General features: G+C 38.1%; 1 protein-coding gene across 1 annotated transcript in view; it reads left to right on the forward strand.

The window, feature by feature from the left end:
* Positions 1–2,446: 2,446 nt before the first annotated feature.
* LOC134749336 (A disintegrin and metalloproteinase with thrombospondin motifs 16-like) overlaps positions 2,447–18,826 on the forward strand; it is a 58,662-nt gene continuing 42,282 nt past the window's right edge. The window contains exon 1 of the mRNA XM_063684254.1: positions 2,447–2,587. Within this exon, the coding sequence (XP_063540324.1) occupies positions 2,489–2,587 (99 nt within the window). The 5' untranslated portion in view covers positions 2,447–2,488. The remainder of the gene's footprint in view (positions 2,588–18,826) is intronic.

The following is an 18,826-nucleotide window of genomic DNA, read 5'->3' on the forward strand; positions in this document are numbered from 1 at the left end:
CGCTCCAGAACTAGAGTTGCAGATGTAGGCGTCAAGACCGCTAAGCTTAAGTGGGACTGGGCGGGACATGTCTGTCGCATGCACCCGGAAAGATGGGCCAAAATGGTTACTGAGTGGGACCCACGGAGCACCATAGACGGTGCAGGCCGGGGTTCAGGCAGACCAAAAAGGAGATGGCGGGACGACTTGGACGCATTCTACCCCAAATGGTGGGAAAATGGCGATGACAGGGTCGAGTGGAGAAAACGAGGGGAGGCCTTTGCCCAGCAGTGGGACACCAAAATAGGCTAATAAAAAAAAAAAAAAAAAAAAAATGATGACCTTAACATGCATCTGTATGGTTCAGATATACTTAAGGATATTTTCATCACACTCGCTCAGTAAATGTGGAATTGCACGCAGGCTTAGCGGGAATTATAGAAAAAGCATTTTCCCTAGTGAGTTATGAAGTTTCTAGTATTATAATTAACACTTTTTTGTCTTTATACTTCATTTTTGTAGTATAAAGTAGTTACACACAATATTTTCAGCACACTTGCGATACAAAAATGCGGGACGTAATAATATTGCAAACTCGAGTCTATAAATCGCTCCGGCAAGCCATCGCGGTTTAACTATACTCTCGTTTGCAATATTTAACTTACGCCCCATGTTGCACAATGTACTATTATGTCGTTTTCAAAGTAAATAAAATACCACATTGTAGATGTACCTACGGTTTAAGTGCGGGGGTTCGCATTGGCCTATTTTATCTGGACCAATTAAGTTCAAATTTATGTAAGTTTGTGACCCAAAGACGGACATGAAACGTAAACAAATGAATTTTAAACATGGGGGCCACTTTTGGGGGCTAAATGAGAAAATTAAAAAATAAACTTTTTTAAACTATATCGTGCCATATATCAAATGAAAGAGCTCATTGTGAGAATCCCCCCCCCCCCCCCCGCTTCATCTCCGAAACTATACTGGGTCCAAAAGTTTGAAAAACATACACAAAATAGTTATTTACCTATAGATCACAGGAAAACCTATTAGAAATGTGCAGTCAAGCTTGAGTCGGACATAATTACTTATTTTTAAACACATTTCGCTCACGTTTCACATAAAATAGTTATTTACGATACAAGTGCGGAAAAGAGGAAATTCGAAACGAGTGGCGATAAATTAAAACACGACCGCAGGGAGTGTTTTAAATCGACACGAGTTGCGAATTACCTATTCGCACGTGTATCGTACAACGTTTTACAGTACATATGGCCCTCTAAACTTTCGACATATGCACGAAAAGTGCTCTTTTCCGCACTAGTGCGAGAAAGTAGCACCATATGTACTGTAAAATACATTGTTAAAAATTGTGTAATGTACGGAACCCTTGGAACACGAGTCCGACTTGCAGTTGGCCGGTTTTTTTCTATCGAATCAACTTTGACTGTTTTCCATGTGATTTTTTTTAAACTAGAAATTTCCTTTAGCCCCTTGCTAAATGCCTATTACCTTAGCTTTCGAGATATTGCAGACCTTTCCATCGGTTGAGGTCAGAGTAGGAACTGAAGATAGGTATACCACTTTCGGCACTAGCTCTTAAACTACTTTATAGGTTGTAGTATTGTTCTATAACATGTGGTTCGAAAGCTCTAAGCTCTGTGACTAAAGCTCGGTACTATACAGCAGCTATTGAAGGAGCCATACCAGCGACACTTAGGGCAATACGGTGCGAAAGTTATAGTGATGTGGCTAAAGGTCGATATAAATATATCGATGTTTTGACAATGTACTATAATTGTAACATTATTATTGAATTTAAATGTAATCATTTGTTAGTGTAGGTTTTTATTTTGAGTTTATTATTCTTATTATTTACATATTACCTATTGATATTACTGACAAATCATACCACAATTTTGAGTCCTCCTAAGAATATCAATTATAGGAATCATAATTATAGGAACTGACTGGATACTACAAAATACTTCAAACTTTGTAATAAGGTGCCAAGTGTACATATGTATATTACTAAAACGTAGTAACGTGTTTCTATTTATTTGACTTGCTTGTTCGAAAAAAAAAACTATATTGAGTACGCTTTTAAGAAATAAATTAAAAATGCCTACATGTTGATCAAAAATGTACATAAACTGAAATTAACATACATATGTTTTTATAATAATCGTGAAAAAACTATACCTACTGCCTACTGTATAAAATTTTTGGTTTACCCATAATTGTATCGCTCTTATCGATAGCCCGCCTCCCTATCCATTCTAATCCGCGATACAAATCAGCCGCGATCACCGGCAGTCGCGCGCGCAAAACCTCGCGAACTGCCGCGCGCCACTCCGCGTGAAAAAAAAAACAACTTGTCAAAAATGCGCGGCAAACTATGAGGCATTAAACTGCATGGCTAGGCATGAATTACTTTTTTTTTATTTGGTTACGAGTTTTTTTAGCCATGAATAACATAATGTGAGGTGTTTAATGAAAAGTTCTTATGTTTCTTGTAAATATGGTGTGTTGGAAGAGAGTGTTTTTGGCGGCGGTACTGTCTTCGATTTTGGATGTCCACAGTGAACAGTTCTTTGGTGATAATGTAAGTGGATAAAAAATAATCAAATTTATTTAAGTAAGTATTTTTTGGATGAACATAAATGTGGAAATAGATTTTACAAACAATAAATAATCACTTGTTAACAATTAAAGTATCAGCAAATTAGATAAACTACTACTACTACCTACTTTATTGTCTTTATTCTATATTGTATACATAATTATTATAACAAAAAATATATTAATATTGTCTTCGGTTACCGCGATAGTTACTCATGAAATAAAACTATGAAAACGGATTATATCGCGTATATTGAATTTATAATACATCTTGACGTTTCGAACTCTTTACAGCGGTCAACGGGTGGCCACGAACGCTGTAAAGAGTTCGAAACGTCGGGATGTATTATAAATTCAATATACGCGATATAATCCGTTTTCATAGTTTTATTTCAAAAAATATATTACATGAATAAAAAGTTAAAAACTAATATAGGACGAGACGTACAATAATAATTACACTCACAGGACTTTCATAAATAAAGAAAAGACCGGTTGTTAGGCGCAAAAAGAAAAAAAATCTCCAAACCGAAATCATAACTGACCACAAACGACTCAACAATGATGCCTTTCTTACCTATTACGAGAATCTAGATTTTGTGCAAAAAAACAGAAACCTCAAATGAGAACAATATCGTCCAAAGTAATGCGGTTTAGGAATTAAAGAAAAAAATACTGGAAATCCATTCACCAGCAGTCGGATAATGGAATTAGATAACATCATTATAGAAATTACGGCATAATAATATACAAAGTGGGCCGATATTCAAACCGAACCGACGACTTGAATCATTTAACTGACTGCTAGACAATGTTGTCTAGAGAAGCTGTTGACTGTTGTTTTTTTGTTTCAGGAATAGAACCAATTTTTAGATAATCCTTTAGCATATTATACATCTTTTTTTTATACCACCTCGGCGGCAATCAAGCATACGGCCCGCCTGATTTAGCCGCATGCGGCAAAATCCGCAAATCCGGCAATTTTTTTTTTCGGTAAAATCTTGGCTTATGACTTATGACCTGCATGCGGCTAAATGCTGTATAATATGCTAAAGGAGCCATGGGTCTTTTAGTAGTCCAATATTGCAGTTAATATAATCGTAGTTACGTCGTCGGGGGGGATCCAGCTTTTCTGATCCCCCCCCCCCCCCATTGTGTTGGTGTCCTGGCGCCAAGCCGGGGCTGCCGGGGAGCGCCATGGTAGAGTGTATTCGATCCCTTGGCGCCCTCATAAACGGCAGAGAGGATACGAAACGCCGGAGTGGGTTTAGTGGGTAGGGCCAGGTTCTCCCTCCCCTCTCGCCATTTGAGAGGGAACAGGAGCGGCGAGTCCCACACACCCCCCCATCAATGGCCTTCTCGCGGCCGGGGGGACGGTGCGTAACAGCGTTCGCCCACTCCGTTAACAAAAAAAAAGTTAATATAATATAATAATATTGAGCAGCCCGTTTGATATTTAAAAAATCTTGATCCTTACTGCAGTTGGTTCTATTCCTAAAAAAAAAATCAACAGCTTGGTCACCTATTCTTTCGTATATATCTTGATATCTATTTCAGTTTAAGATTTTACGAACTGTGTAGAACCAAATTAACTAACCTTTATCTAAATCAGACAGGCAGACAGACAGACACACTTTCGCATTTATAATATTAGTATGGACGTGTAACCTATTGTTAGACAGTGCTTCAAAGGCAATCTATAAAAGCGAGATCCACTGTTCTAGTTTAGTCTAATCGTAACTCGTACGTAAAGCACTAGATACAATTTTTTTGATCATGATTATACTGTTTAGCCTCACCTGGGGCCAGTAACAGCTTGAGGCCTGAGTGAGATCTTTCACACCCTTCAGGCCGCGACACTGCCAGTAACACCCACCGAGCACCCACTCAACCATTCTACTATAAACTGACCTTAAAATGCATTACAACTATAATATGAATAAAGATCAAAGTTAAACTATTACTTCAGGCGCTTGTGATGCCATGTATCCAAGAGGAAACAATAAAAATAAATAGGACTTATGAAACCGAAAGCAGGAAACATCGCTTTAGAAGTTCAGATAGGTTATTGACCCCATATTACTTACGGGCACAATATTGCCCTTTGTTCGTAAGGGTTATGTAATTTAGGTTGTTCAATAGGTGCGACTTTGTATAAAGGGACGGCATTTAATGAAAAAAAATCAGCTGTACAAAAAAAAAGTTATAGAAATTTTGAACAGCGCCGAATATTTATATGATTTCCGAGAATCTTGGAGCAATGCACTTTGAAAGAGCTACATGCAGAGGCCGATTTTTGAATTTCGACTACTCTAATTCGTGAATTTCGTTCATTAATATCTCCACTCATCAGGAAAAGGCTTATCAAAGTGTACATCTGGAGCATAGCGTTATACGGGTGTGAAACGTGGACAATGACACAGGGGGACAGAGAAAGACTTGAAACCTTTGAAATGTGGTGCTGGCGGCGGATGGAGATTAGTTGGACCGAGAGAAAATCTAACGAGGAAGTTCTCAACCTTGTGCAGGAGAGGAAGTCCCTGTTGCAGATCATTGAGAGCAGAAGAGGGAAGATGGTTGGGCACCTGTTACGACACGACGAATTCATAAAAAAATATTGTGGAAGAGAAAGAAGAAGGAAGGCGGAAGAGAGGGAGACCAAGAAGAACATACATGGACCAACTAAAGGAAAAGATAAACGTCGTGTCGTATCAGGCGGTCAAACGAAAGGCTCAGGAAAGAGATACATGGAAATTGCTCCACCGACAAGAGCTAGGCTCTTAAATTAATGATGATGATGAATATCTCCACTATACTAGTCGAATTGAAAAGGAGTGGTCACTACCACTTAATTCCCAATTTCTATCTCTCATATTTAAATTTTTGTTTTTTTTTTTATCTGGATGGTTTTACGCGTAAATGAATATACTTTTATCAAACCGATATGTTGTATAATTTTACAAATTAAGCTATCAACGAACTAAGTACTACGAACAAATAGATACATTATCTCAAAACATTGCATTAAAGTTGACCGTAAAGTACAATAGGGTTATTACAGTCACGTCATAAAGACCAATCTTCATGACAACTGTCTGGTTCGCAAAACTGTCCGCCATTTTACTGGCTTCATTATTTTAATGTATATGCGAAAACTGATGGACCTAGGCCGTGGTTGAAAGAGTAGTGAGTACATCATAGTATAAAACAAAATCGCTTTCCGCTGTCTGTCCGTCCGTCTGTCCCTATGTATGCTTAGATCTTTAAAACTACGCAACGGATTTTGATGCGGTTTTTTTAATAGAGGAAGGTTTATATGTATAATTTGTAAAGGTTTAGTGTAAATCAGTTGAACTACCCGTGCGAAGCCGTGGCGGGTAGTGAAAGCCACTATTTAATTGTTTGGTATGGATTCTCTATAGTAATAAAATAATATCTCAATGGTGGTGTAATGTGGCAATTAGCCACTTTCAGTGTTTAGCAGTAACGATTTGGTTTACTGTGACATAAACGCATATTGCTTGTGTCAGCGCAACCTAACATGTATATATAGGCAGGCATTTAGAGAATATACGTTCTTATACTATCACGCTTAAGGGGATCCCATGCTCCAATGACCTTCGATTTGAATCCCTTAGTTTCCTAATGTTTTTTGTAGCTTATCATATTAACAGCAACGGATTTAAGCAATATAGTATCCCATATTTACTTCAAAGTTCATTGTTTTCGAAATATTTGGCATCAAAGTTGAACAATTTCAGGCCAAAAAACTGGTTTTCTGGCCATAACTTTTGTGTTAATTAGTTTAAAATTAAAACCTTAGACAAATTTTTAGAGACGTCTAAGACGAACTCAAATATGTTGATTTCGTATAAGTAAGATCTTTCACAGCAATCGAAATACGAAAAAAGTGTTTTTTTAGACAATGTTTAAAACAATCATAAATAAATAAGTATTCATTTTTTTCACAATCCGGTAGACAAAAATGGAGATAAAAGATTGAAGAACCGATAGCCGCTTGTCTTATAATTCTTTATGTAGTGCAAAAGTAGGAGATACGATTCAAAACTTGTCAAAAATCGATGAAAACCTCAGGTAACCCCTTAAGGTGTTTCTTTACCTACTCCCATCACCTGCTCGAAACAATATATCAAGATTCTTCTTATTTTATTTGAGTGATTTTACGGAATTTCATTATTATTTCTAGGTGTGTTTCAATGAAAACTCATGCCACTGAATCTGAGGCAAGCTATGGCTTCCCATCCGACTGAACATGGCGAAAGCCATCTAGATAGCTGCGGCCTTGCCTTAATTATAACCTAAAAGCGAAACCACTAGAAAATCAAGCGTTGATTAAACTTCAGATTAAAATTTAAGATTGCAGACAAAAAATGTATATTTAGGTAGAAAAGAAATCCACAAAGAGAAAAACTGTGTTAGTCATTTGTTTTACAATTAGGCAAAATTGTTATTTGACCCTCTTGTTCTCGATTGATATTCGAGCAAGCGAGATATTCCAGAATTTTACCAGGAAACATTTTAGCGTAGGCATGGGGGTAAACTTTCCTCCCGATTGAAAAACAAAACTTTTCACTACACCAACGCGAGGGAAATACTAACTGTAAAACATAACAAATCAAATTCAAATGAACGTTATCAGTTATTTATAATTCAAAATCATTACTTAAAATTCAATTGTACAGTCGCCATCAGATATATCGGAGCGCCCGAGGTGCTCACAAATATCTGAACACGCCTCTATTGTCAAGGCGTTAGTGCGTGTTCAGATATTTTGAGCACCTCGGGCGCTCTGATATATCTGATGGCGACTGTAACAGCCAACATGAGGAAACAACTCAAAATTACCACTATTGTGGATAAAATGAAACTCATTAGTATTTGAACTAAAAGAGCCTTTACGAGATGGTGTGGTGAAATAGTTATTTGTTATTTTAAAGGATAAAAGACGGCTTTCCGAGCTAGTGAGGGGAAAAGACATTTACCGAAGGCTTATTTATACATAAATCTCAAAAAACTATATTTAGTAACCAGTTCAAGAAGAGTTACTTGGTGTTCCTGGCTTACGCTGTTCAATATCATATTCCGCTAGGGTTGCGTCAGGATTTCCCCTAACTGTTAGGGGATGTTAGGGCCTAACATGTCAGGATTTTTGGTCCTTTGTCAGGATGGCGGGGGGACTTGAAGTGTCAGTTTTTTTTAGAAACCTCAACGAACCATTATCCTCCTAAAGCCATACAAGAAAAATTACCAAAATTTGCTAGTAAAATTTGAGCCTGTAATGTAGGAAATAGAGTTTATTTTCTTAGACCAAGATAACTCTGCAAAAATTTTGACAGCACAGACTATGCAAATGTTATTTATACGACATAATTTCATAGAAGTTCGTCCTTTAAACACACACACACACACACTTGCACACTGGGCTATCAAAATCGCTGCAGAATTACCTTGGTCTTACTCTATAAGGTTCTAACTCATGCCCACTTTGCAGAGTTCCATCCTTCAATCTAATCCCAATAAACATATCTATCGGCTTAATAGGTGAAGAAAACATTGTGAAGAAACCATTGTGAAACATCCGCTAAGAAATTCAAAGAAAGTATATGGAGCTGATGATTAAATTCTACAATTTTCCTAACGTATTTCTCCCCACTTATTTTTGATAGTCTGTACAGTTAGAATCCGCATTAAGCTAACTTTAATCGATTTAACCTGTCAAGAAAATTACAAAAGTTAACAATAAAACAAATTCCAAACTTACATCTACCGTTTATCTTCGACTCAACTCATACAATTGAAGTTGATGATTCTACTGGGAAGTGGATTTCGGAACGGAAAATATAAGTTTGTAGTCAGCCAAGCAAGAAATGTCAACATTGTGCTTGAAAAGAAAATCGCTGTAATTGCGAGGATAACTGTTATCTCACGCTGCGAAGTTGAACACAGTTGGCTACCCAAGCAGTAATATTTAAATTGTGTAGGTGTTACCACCTTCAATGAAAGATGCTCTATATCTTTTGCAACAAAAAATCCTAAAACTGCCCATTTATTTATCTAATATCTGGGAGACCGAGTTTTGTTCGGAAAACATATAAAAACTCAAAAATGCGCGTTTTCCAAGAGATAAGACCTAGCTAGATCGATTTTTCGCCCCCGAAAACCCCCGTATAGCAAGTTTAATCGAAATCGTTAGAGCCGTTTCCGAGATCACCGAAATATATATACATATATACAAAAATTGCTCGTTTAAAGGTATCAGATTCTATTTTTTTTATGGTTGAAGTTGAAGCGGTGGTGGCCGAATTAACGTCCGACTTCCAATCTGGATCATTTGATATTTTCCACTAGCTTTTCGGTGAAGGAATACATCGTGAAAAACATACTTACATATGCGAAGAAATACAAAAAGGTATGTTATGTAGGCGAAAAACGAAGGCTTGTTATTAATTTAGAGTTCCTCTAAAATGGAGTTCAATAACAAAGGCAAATAATGTAAACAAACTAATTTATTTTCATTACTTCGACACATGGAGACTATATAAAGGAGCCAAATCTCTATGTTTGAAAAGTGTCCATCAAAAAACAGTAATTAGGCGGCGCCACCATACACCGAAATACTACCAAAAACAACCTACGTAATTTGGTCGGGTTATTTGCTGCCTTATATGGTTCATGTTATACTCATGTCCCAGAGCCTAACTAGCGCCACCGGAGAGATTAGGAACTATTATTTAAAGCTGAAAGCGGTCACTTTTGCAACAATTCTGCCATAAGAGATTGGCATCCTTTCTATACCATCCATACTTCGACATCTCGCACCTTTTAAGGAAAACTATGACATTATTGACAGTTTATGTGCCTTAAATCATTTATTTTTACACGCTTTTATTAGGTCGACACTTTAGCCTATGACGGACAGCGACGAGAAGTGAAAAGTTTGTTTTATTTCGACTTTAGTATAGTAATGCGATTGTGGGGTACCTATATTTTTGTTCAAATAAAAATTACTAGTGTAATATTTGACGTTTTTTATGTGCCTAATCTCGACATCCGCATCCGCAGCCGCATCCGCGGATGTGAGCCTTTAAAAATCTGCATCCGCGGATGTCAAAAAATCGGCATCCGCAACATCATCATCATCATCATCATGTCAGCCGATAGACGTCCACTGCTGGACATAGGCCTCCCCCAAGGCTCGCCACTCCGACCGATCCTGTGCCGCTCGCAACCACCGAATTCCCGCGACCTTCACCAGGTCGTCGCGCCATCTTATTGGAGGCCTACCGGCAGTCCGCAACATACCTGACCAAAACTACCGGACTTTTAATTTGTTTATGTGAGTTACGTCTTTTGATGTTTTGGTGTTATTTAAAAAAAAATTCTTCTACCACCTTATATTACTAACATTCATTATATATTTAAGCGGGCGGAGCGGCGGAAAGCGCCGAAATTATAAAACGTAATAAATATAAGAGCCTCGGTAGAGAGTATCATTTCGTTCCATTTGGAGTTGAAACTCTAGGTCCATGGGGTCCCAGCGCGCATAAGTTGTTTGCAGAAATCGCGAAGCGTCTGGTTGACGTAACTGGTGACCGAAGAGCTGGCGGCTTTCTCGCACAACGTATCAGCATTGCGATACAGCGGGGAAATGCCTCCAGCATCCTTGGTACAATGCCTCAAGGGCCTATTTTAGATTTAAGCTAGTTATTAATTTCGTTTACGTAGTACCACTGTATATATCTTGTATGTAAATAAATTTTTAATGTAATGATAGGATATTCAATAGACTTGAGTAATGCCTCTACTCGTAATATTACTATCTTGCGGTAATACGTTTCTCTATTCTCACTACGCAACGTAATTGTAAACTAATGAAAGCAATATGTGTTTGCTAACTCACGTCCTCTCTGACCATCGGTGAAACTTATGCATAGAGTAACTTATACTAGAGCGGTACTGTCATAGTAATTTAGTAAATTTTGTAACCCCAGTAAATTCACTGCCATCTGTCGACACACTTTAAAACTAAAAATAAATATTTATAAAAATACGATAAAATGTATTTAAATATGGATAAATGATTTTTTTATTTGCATTAATTATTTTTATATGATTTTGACCCATGTTCTTTCACTGGTATGCGTTAAAATTATAAATAACAAACGAAACAGTCAACGCCCTCTATACGAGAGTAGGCCAAAACTAGTGGCGCCATCTGATCGAGAATCAAATTTTCGTGATTTTGGAGGCACGTTTTTTCCTTAGACTGTATCCATCTATTACGGAGTTATATCTATCTTTGCCTTATGTCTTTGCAATAGGATTTACGAAATATCAATTGACAGTCAACTATTGGTAGTGTGTACCATATAAAAAAATGGAATATCCTGACAAAAGTCCGGACATCAGCCTACAAATCCTGACATTTCCTTGGCGATCATTTCTCCAAGTTCTCCAAGGTCTCTTTATTATTGAAGTTTATTTAATTTTTCTATTTTTTTCAAGGAAACTTTTAGGTATATTTTAGAAGCTTTAGAACCTTGGTCTCTAGGAACCTTTAGAAAATTGGTCAAAGTGGTAGTTGTTTCATTCGTTGTCTCTCTCTTTTAACCTTTACCTTACTTTTCCTCTGCTAAACTCCAACTTTAGCTAGCTTTTATTTGTTCCCTAGTTGAGGTTTCTAAAAAACTCTGATTCTCGCCAAGTCCCCCCACAATCCTGACAAAGAACCTGAAATCCTGACATGTTAGGAAAAATCCTGACGTACGACAACATTGACAACCCTAGACGATGGTATCACTGATCGTATTTATCATCGATCGGTTCCGCTAGATTGCTTGATTGAGCAATTTCCCTTGATCTGGTGCTTCGCGCACGTACAGAGACTAATGGTTATGTTTTATCTAATTGACTGAGAGAGGCAATCTATCGTCACAAATTGACTTCATAATTTTGTGGCATTAGGTTCCTAATTTTGTCTTAGTTATTAAACAAATAAAGTATTTATGTATAATATACAGTTAGCATCAAAATTAGCGAATCAGACTACGCGTCAAAAGTATCTACCCTACTCTAAAAGCTTAACAAAAAGAGGAGATATGTAGAACAATTACACTGAAACCATTGAACTATTATTACTAATAGGTACTAACGTATAAAACCGGCACAGAGATCCAGTATTTTGCACCATGAGTTGCTGCCGATTTGGCATCAAACCATAGAAGCGGAGCGTGAATCTCGCGACACACGCGTAATATAACTGCCATGAATTTTAAAAGCGTGACATTAGCGCCACGTTAACCCGTTAAACCCGTAAACCGTTAACCCAGTGTCAAATTTTACTGGTGGTGGTGGTATATTACTTCAGGTTTAACCAGTTAACCCCGGGTTAGTGGGATGATGCAAGTGGCGCTAATGTACATACATAGGTAACAAGACACGTGGAGTGTGGTGACTGGTCCTCCTGTGAAAAATAGCTCGGTATAATTTAAAATTATACAATATCAAATTAGCATACCTGGGAGTCACTTTAAGGAGATAAGATGTCATGTAACTAACATATTAAGATTGTGATAACTGAGTAAGTAATTGGATCGCACTTTGATTTGAAACCTTTACGACGCTTTATTCTCCTTGGAAACCTTCGCTTGTTCGGCATTCATTACAACTACAAAGCCTTCTACGGTTTATTTTTACCCGACTGCTAAAGGAGGAGGGTAATGTTTTTTTCAACCGTTAGACAAATGCTTGGGCAGCTACCGTGCTGCTACGTGAAAATGGTCTTAGGAGACCTTAGCTATTTTATTAAGAACTAGCGACCCGCCCCGGCTTCGCACGGGTAGTTAAACTAATTTACACAAAACCTTTACAAACTATACATATAAACCTTCCTCTTGAATCACTATCAATTAAAAAAAGTCGCATCAAAATCCGTTGCGTAGTTGTAAAGATCTAAGCACACTATGTATGTCCCTATATCATAGGCACAGGGCGGACATGCTATACATCAAAAATCACTTGCGTTTTTATGTGTGAACGGCACGTCTGTACACGCGTCATGCGTCACAGTGTGAGTACTGAGTAAGTTGCAAAAATATAGTACTGAGCGGCCGGCAAACGGCCGTCAATCTGCTGTCGCGGGGCGAGGTAATTCGAGTCGGGGCGGGGCGGTGCGTGGCCGTTCTGTATGATAATATACTATTACTTAGTCTGTGTCATAGGGACAGACGGACAGACAGATTGTTTTAGACAGTGACGATTGAGATTTACAGATTTTAGATTAAAAGTAGTCACGACCAGCCCCGAAATTGCAAAAAAATATGTTGATTCTCCCATAAATAATATCAACATAGAGTTAGACCAAGAAAAGTGCAGCGATTTTGATACCATACTTGTACAAGTGTTATTTTAAACGTCAAATATAAATAACACTTGCACAGCGTGTGCTATCAAAATCGCTGCAGACTTTTCTTGGTCTAACTCTAGCCGATTTTTTTTTCTGCGATTTGGGGTTTGGTCCCGTAGTAAAAATTGCGTAAATATGGTAGAGGGTTGAAAAAAAACGTATTACTTACTTAATTACTCCGTTGGCTCAGCGACCCAAAATGAGACTTGGTCTCCGACACAAGACAGCGACACTTTTCTCGATCCTGTGCGACCTGTCGCCTACCTACCTACCTACCTACCTAGTACCTACTCGTATTTCTGGATCTATATTCACCATACACGGGAGTTGGCACTTGACACTGCGATTACCTCGCGCTTTATGCGTGACTGTTTTCTAATCTAACGCAGGTTTCTACATGTTATTGGATTGCGTGGTGACAGTAAAACCGTGGGGACAATTATTATTATTATGTGTATCTCCGTTTTAAAACTCTCGGGTCTTTCGATCCCGGTCATTTATAAGGCGTGCGTGGGGATATAGATCCAACACGTAGAGGCCGTTTGGAGAGATTTGATGTCATGTAGAACGCCTGCTGGAACCCATTCATGGGTACATCAATAGATACCCGTGAACCGGTTTCAGCAGGCATTGGAAGCTATTGTAGAGAATATGGACAGAGTACTGGTCTATGGTTTAAGTTTGGGTGGAAAAAAGTCTGGGCTATTGCAAAGAAGTCCGGACACCTGCCATAACATTGCTTGCACAAGTTATCGAGGCAGGCGGTGACTCGCCACTCGTTAGATGGGCACCTGATGCGCCATCGTAAAGACGGCCAGGCGCAACACCGGCGTGAGCGGCTCAGGGGTGTCGAGAGGTGTGCTGCGCTTTCTCCGAAGTTACTCGCGGCGTTATGCCCTTTAACACTTCCACCCCTGGAGCATATAGCTCTTACGACTCCCCTCTGGACATCCAATGAAGGCAAGCCAGAGCTGAGAGTCCTGCGGGTCCCCTTGGGGTCCACTCCGACCGACGAAGACACGCCGGAGACGGACACCCTGACCGACTCTCTGGAGCACTCGGGTCCGTGGGGTCGTCACTCCCCAACAGCTCGCCACAAGCTGCCCTGCGGGCTTATTATTATTATTATTATTATTATTATTATTAATTATATGGCTACGGGAATATTACGGGCCTGAGAATATTCTAGAAATAAATATTAATGTCTAAAACGAAATAGGTAGTGATAGGGAGTTAACCGGAAATGTTTTTGATCCATAACGGATTTGATATCAGGGTCAAAAACCAGATCAAAACTATAATCTGTTTACAAGCAGAATACGCCTTCTAGTTTCTCTAGAATCTAAACCTATAGCATAGAGTAACTTATACTAGAGCGGTACTGTCATAGTAAATTTTGTTACCCCAGTAAATTCACTGCCATCTGTCGACACACTTTAAAACTAAAAATTAAGATTTATAAAAACACGATAAAATGTATTTAAATATGGATAAATGATTTTTTTTATTTGCATTAATTATTTTTATGATTTTGAACCATGTTCTTTCACTGATATGCGTTAAAATTGTTAAATAACAAACGAAACCGTCAACGCCATCTATACGACGGTTGGCCAAAGCTAGTAGCGCCCTCTGAACGAGAATAAAATTTTCTTGATTTTCGAGGCACGTTTTTTCCTTAGACTGTATCCATCTATTACGGAGTTATATGTTATATCTATCTTTGCCTATAGGTAGATTATAAATGAAATGGTCTAATTACATATAGATATAGCACTTACATCTCTGAACATACAATTGACCATATGACCATTTTATGTGGGTTGCGATAACTCTTAGTTATTAACGATATAGGGTTCTATTTATATTGGTTGGATAATGTTCACCGCAACGGAATAGTAGCAAAGATTTAGTGATTACTGAGATGACGATTTGCATGCACTTCCATAGTGAGAACCGTTAGAAAGTCTTTAATGGGAGTTTTTCATGTAATTTAAATGAAAACTGAGGAACGCATTATTACGTTATATTACGACACTTTAGCAAGTAAATTATAGTAATAATGGTGTAGTTGATTTACTTAGATGAGGTTAGATATTCTCAAGATGGAAGCTATTCCAAAAGTTATAGCAAAGATAGATATAACTCCGTAATAGATGGACACAGTCTAAGGGAAAAACGTGCCTCGAAAATCCACGAAAATTTGATTCTCGATCAGATGGCGCCACTACCTTTGGCCTACTCTTTTATAGATGGCGTTGACGGTTTCGTTTGTTATTTAACAATTGTAACGCATATCAGTGAAAGAATGGGTCAAAATCATGTAAAAATTATTAATATAATAAATGCAAATAAAAAAAAAACATTTATCCGTATATCAACACATTTTTTAAATTTTTGGTTTTAATTTTAATCATGTGTCGATAGATGGCAGTGAATTTACCGTGGTTACAAAATTTACTATGACAGTACCGCTCTATCCTATTATATTTCACCGCACAAACTTCTTCCATGATGTAATTAACTTTTAGTACTATCAGCGTGCCTTTGATCATGACTTTAGAGCAATAATTCAGAGTAAAAATAAAAAAAATTCAACGTGAACTCACACTGGATCAGATTTCTGAACGTACACTTCCTACTTCCCGCCTAAGACAAAATTTCAACAAGAAAAACATCCAACCGAATGGGGTTGGCCGATAGAAGTATTTTACTGATAGAAAACCTATGCTCCCATCTATGCAAACATTTGACAATCGTCAACATGACAACTCCATGAGAACTTCTCCCGTTTGGAATTTTGAAGTCGGTTTGGAAGAAAAACAAAAAAACAGACAATCGAATTGAGGACCTCTTTCTTTTGAAGTCGGTTACCAAAATATGTCAAAACGTATTACTTTCCTCAGTTTTAAATTTCAACAACAACGTAGGCCCGTTTTACAAAAGTTGAATGCCCTTTCTATAAAAAATAGTTGAAAAAAAAACCGGATAAGTGCGAGCCGGACTCGCTCACCGAGAGTTAAGGGGCCCACTGACTATCAGTCCGCCGGACTATATCGGCCTGTCATTTGTTCGGAACTGTCAAATTTTTGTTCTAACTGACAGTCCGATATCGTCCGGCGGACTGATAGTCAGTGGGCCCCTTAACGTACTTTTTAGTATTTGTTATTATAGCGGCAACAGATATACATAAACTGTAAAAATTTCAACTGTCTAGCTATCGTTCATGAAATACAGCCTGGTGACAGACAGACAGACGGACAGTTGACAGTGGACTCTTAGTAATAGGGTCTCGTTTTTACCCTTTGGGTATACGGAATCCTAAAAAGGGGCTTCCGCTACTATACAAGTTACAATCTTTCATTAAGTCCTCTTAAGGGGCCCACTGACTTGATTCGCCGGACGATATCGGCCTGTCAGTTGTTTGGAACTGTCAAATTTTTGTTCTAACTGACAAGCCGATATCGTCCGGCGGACTGATAGGCAGTGGGCTCCTTTGTGCAAGTAATTTTATGTGATTTTGTTGTAAAGAATTGCCCTTGGATAAAGTTTTTTATTACTTCTTCATGCAATACAATAAACAGTTTACAAATATTTGTAACATTAACCAATTTCAAACGCCATAAATCGTTTCGTTACTCAATTATTCAATTATTCAGTCAGTATTCACTTGCAACACTGGCGATGGCGATGCTTATTATTAATTTTCTTAGGGTTCCTTGGGACAAAAATAATCTTTAAAAAGGAACTAAAATAGTTCACATAGGACAACAAAAAAATGTTTGTCAAATATCTGTCAAAACATTGGTTGTAGTGACAAACAGCAAATTACAGGATGCGCTTATATAAAATAAGATTTATTAGGTACTGAGATTAATTATTTTCCCCTCACTAGCTCGGAAAGCCGTCTTTTATCCTTTAAAACAAGCGGGGAAAAACGCATTTTATCCACTAGTGGGGAAAGTAATTTGACCTTGGATGGAGCGTGTTTAAGTCACAGTCCTAAAATTTATGCTTATGTCATCCTGGTTCTGTGGTTTAAGTAGCTTTTGACAGATAACAAAACGTAAAACACTCATAATAATGGTTCGTTCGATATTAATTATCATTAAATAAATGGTTTGAGAATTTAATAAAAAATACCAAATTTGGCTTTATTTAATGATTTTAAGTCATAAACCTTAAATTCCATAAGAAACATTTGTTTTTTTAAATGATGTTGAATGTAATTCTGAACGCACAAGTTGAGTCGATGCAATTTCAAAACGCATCGTCAGAAATGTCAACATTGTCAACAAAATTTTTCTCACCGGCTCCGACACGTAAAAATGCACAACTTCCAGAGTTTTCTGTTAAAATATCGTATTATCGTAAAAAAAATAGTGATTCCAGTGACGAAGATGATCTAACGCCTGTGGATGTTGCACTTTCCTCGCTATAGTGAGGGGAAAAGTTTTGTGTTACACACGGGTGCAAATGTATTTTACTTCTCGTGTGTTGAAACACTCGCTACGCTCAGGATTCTATTTTAGAACCACTCGCTACGCTCGTGGTTCAACTATAGAATCATTTCGCTTGCTCGTGTATCAATTCCACACTCGCGGGTAAAATACAACTTTGCACCCTTGTATAACAAATAACTATTTCACGCTGCTCTATTTATTGGGAATTCAATGGATGTCTATTTCTTGCTAAAATTATTCTTTACGAATACTTTTGCCAACACTGATTTGAAATGAATTGAAATATTGATAATGGGGATTGGAGAATACCACCTCTAAAAAAAAATTGGTAGCCGAACCCATTGTTTTCAAAAAACCGGCCAAGTGCGAGTCGGACTCGCCCACCGAGGGTTCCGTACTTTTTACTATTTGTTGTTATAGCGGCAACATAAATACATAATCTGTAGGAATTTCAACTGTATAGCTATCACGGTTCATGAGATACAGCCTGGTGACAGACAGACGGACAGACGCACAGTGGAGTCTTAGTAATAGGGTCCCGATTTTACGCTTTGGGTATGGACTCAATAGAGCGCCGGGCTCATGGACTCTTTGGCGATGACCCATCTGTCAAGTCAAGGATACAGAGCCTTGAGCATCGCCGTCGAGTCGCTTGCCTATCGGTGTTCTATCGGATATATTTCGGGGAGTGCGCACAGGAACTACACGACCTGATCCCACCTTCCCCTTTTCATCATCGGACATCCAGGCGCGGGGAGCGAATGCACCCGTTCGTGGTCCACATTCCATTCGTTCGGACGAAACGTTTTGCCTCCTCCTTTTTGGTACGGACGGCTAAGGAATAGAATGCGCTCCCGCCATCTGTATTCCCTGATCAATATGACCTCGGTCTCTTTAAAACAAGAGTGAATAGGCTGTTACTGAACCGGTGAGCTTCATCTTAGGCCCTGTCTTCACTTTCCATCAGGTGTGACTAGGGCCAATCGCCGATCAGTTTATAAAAAAAAAAAACAACAACTGTAATAAAAAAATAAAGCTTACTATCCTAACACCTTTCCTGTAACAGGTAGTAAGCTAGTAACCTACGGCTCTATTCGAACAATGCTTATAAGATGTCACAGCGATACGATACCGATCTGTCAGTGTCAAAAGTGACGTTTTTGGTTGAAGAAATATCGGTATCCTGTCACTGTGGCATCTTTATGAAATGAAATGAAATGAAATGAAATGAAATGAAATGAAATGAAATGAAATGAAATGAAATGAAATGAAATATTTATTGTCAGACCACAGGTAGAAATATAAAAGATGTTAATGGTGATAATTTAAGTCC

This window comes from Cydia strobilella, chromosome 18, assembly GCF_947568885.1.
Source record: "Cydia strobilella chromosome 18, ilCydStro3.1, whole genome shotgun sequence".
Taxonomy (NCBI): Eukaryota; Metazoa; Arthropoda; class Insecta; order Lepidoptera; family Tortricidae; genus Cydia; species Cydia strobilella.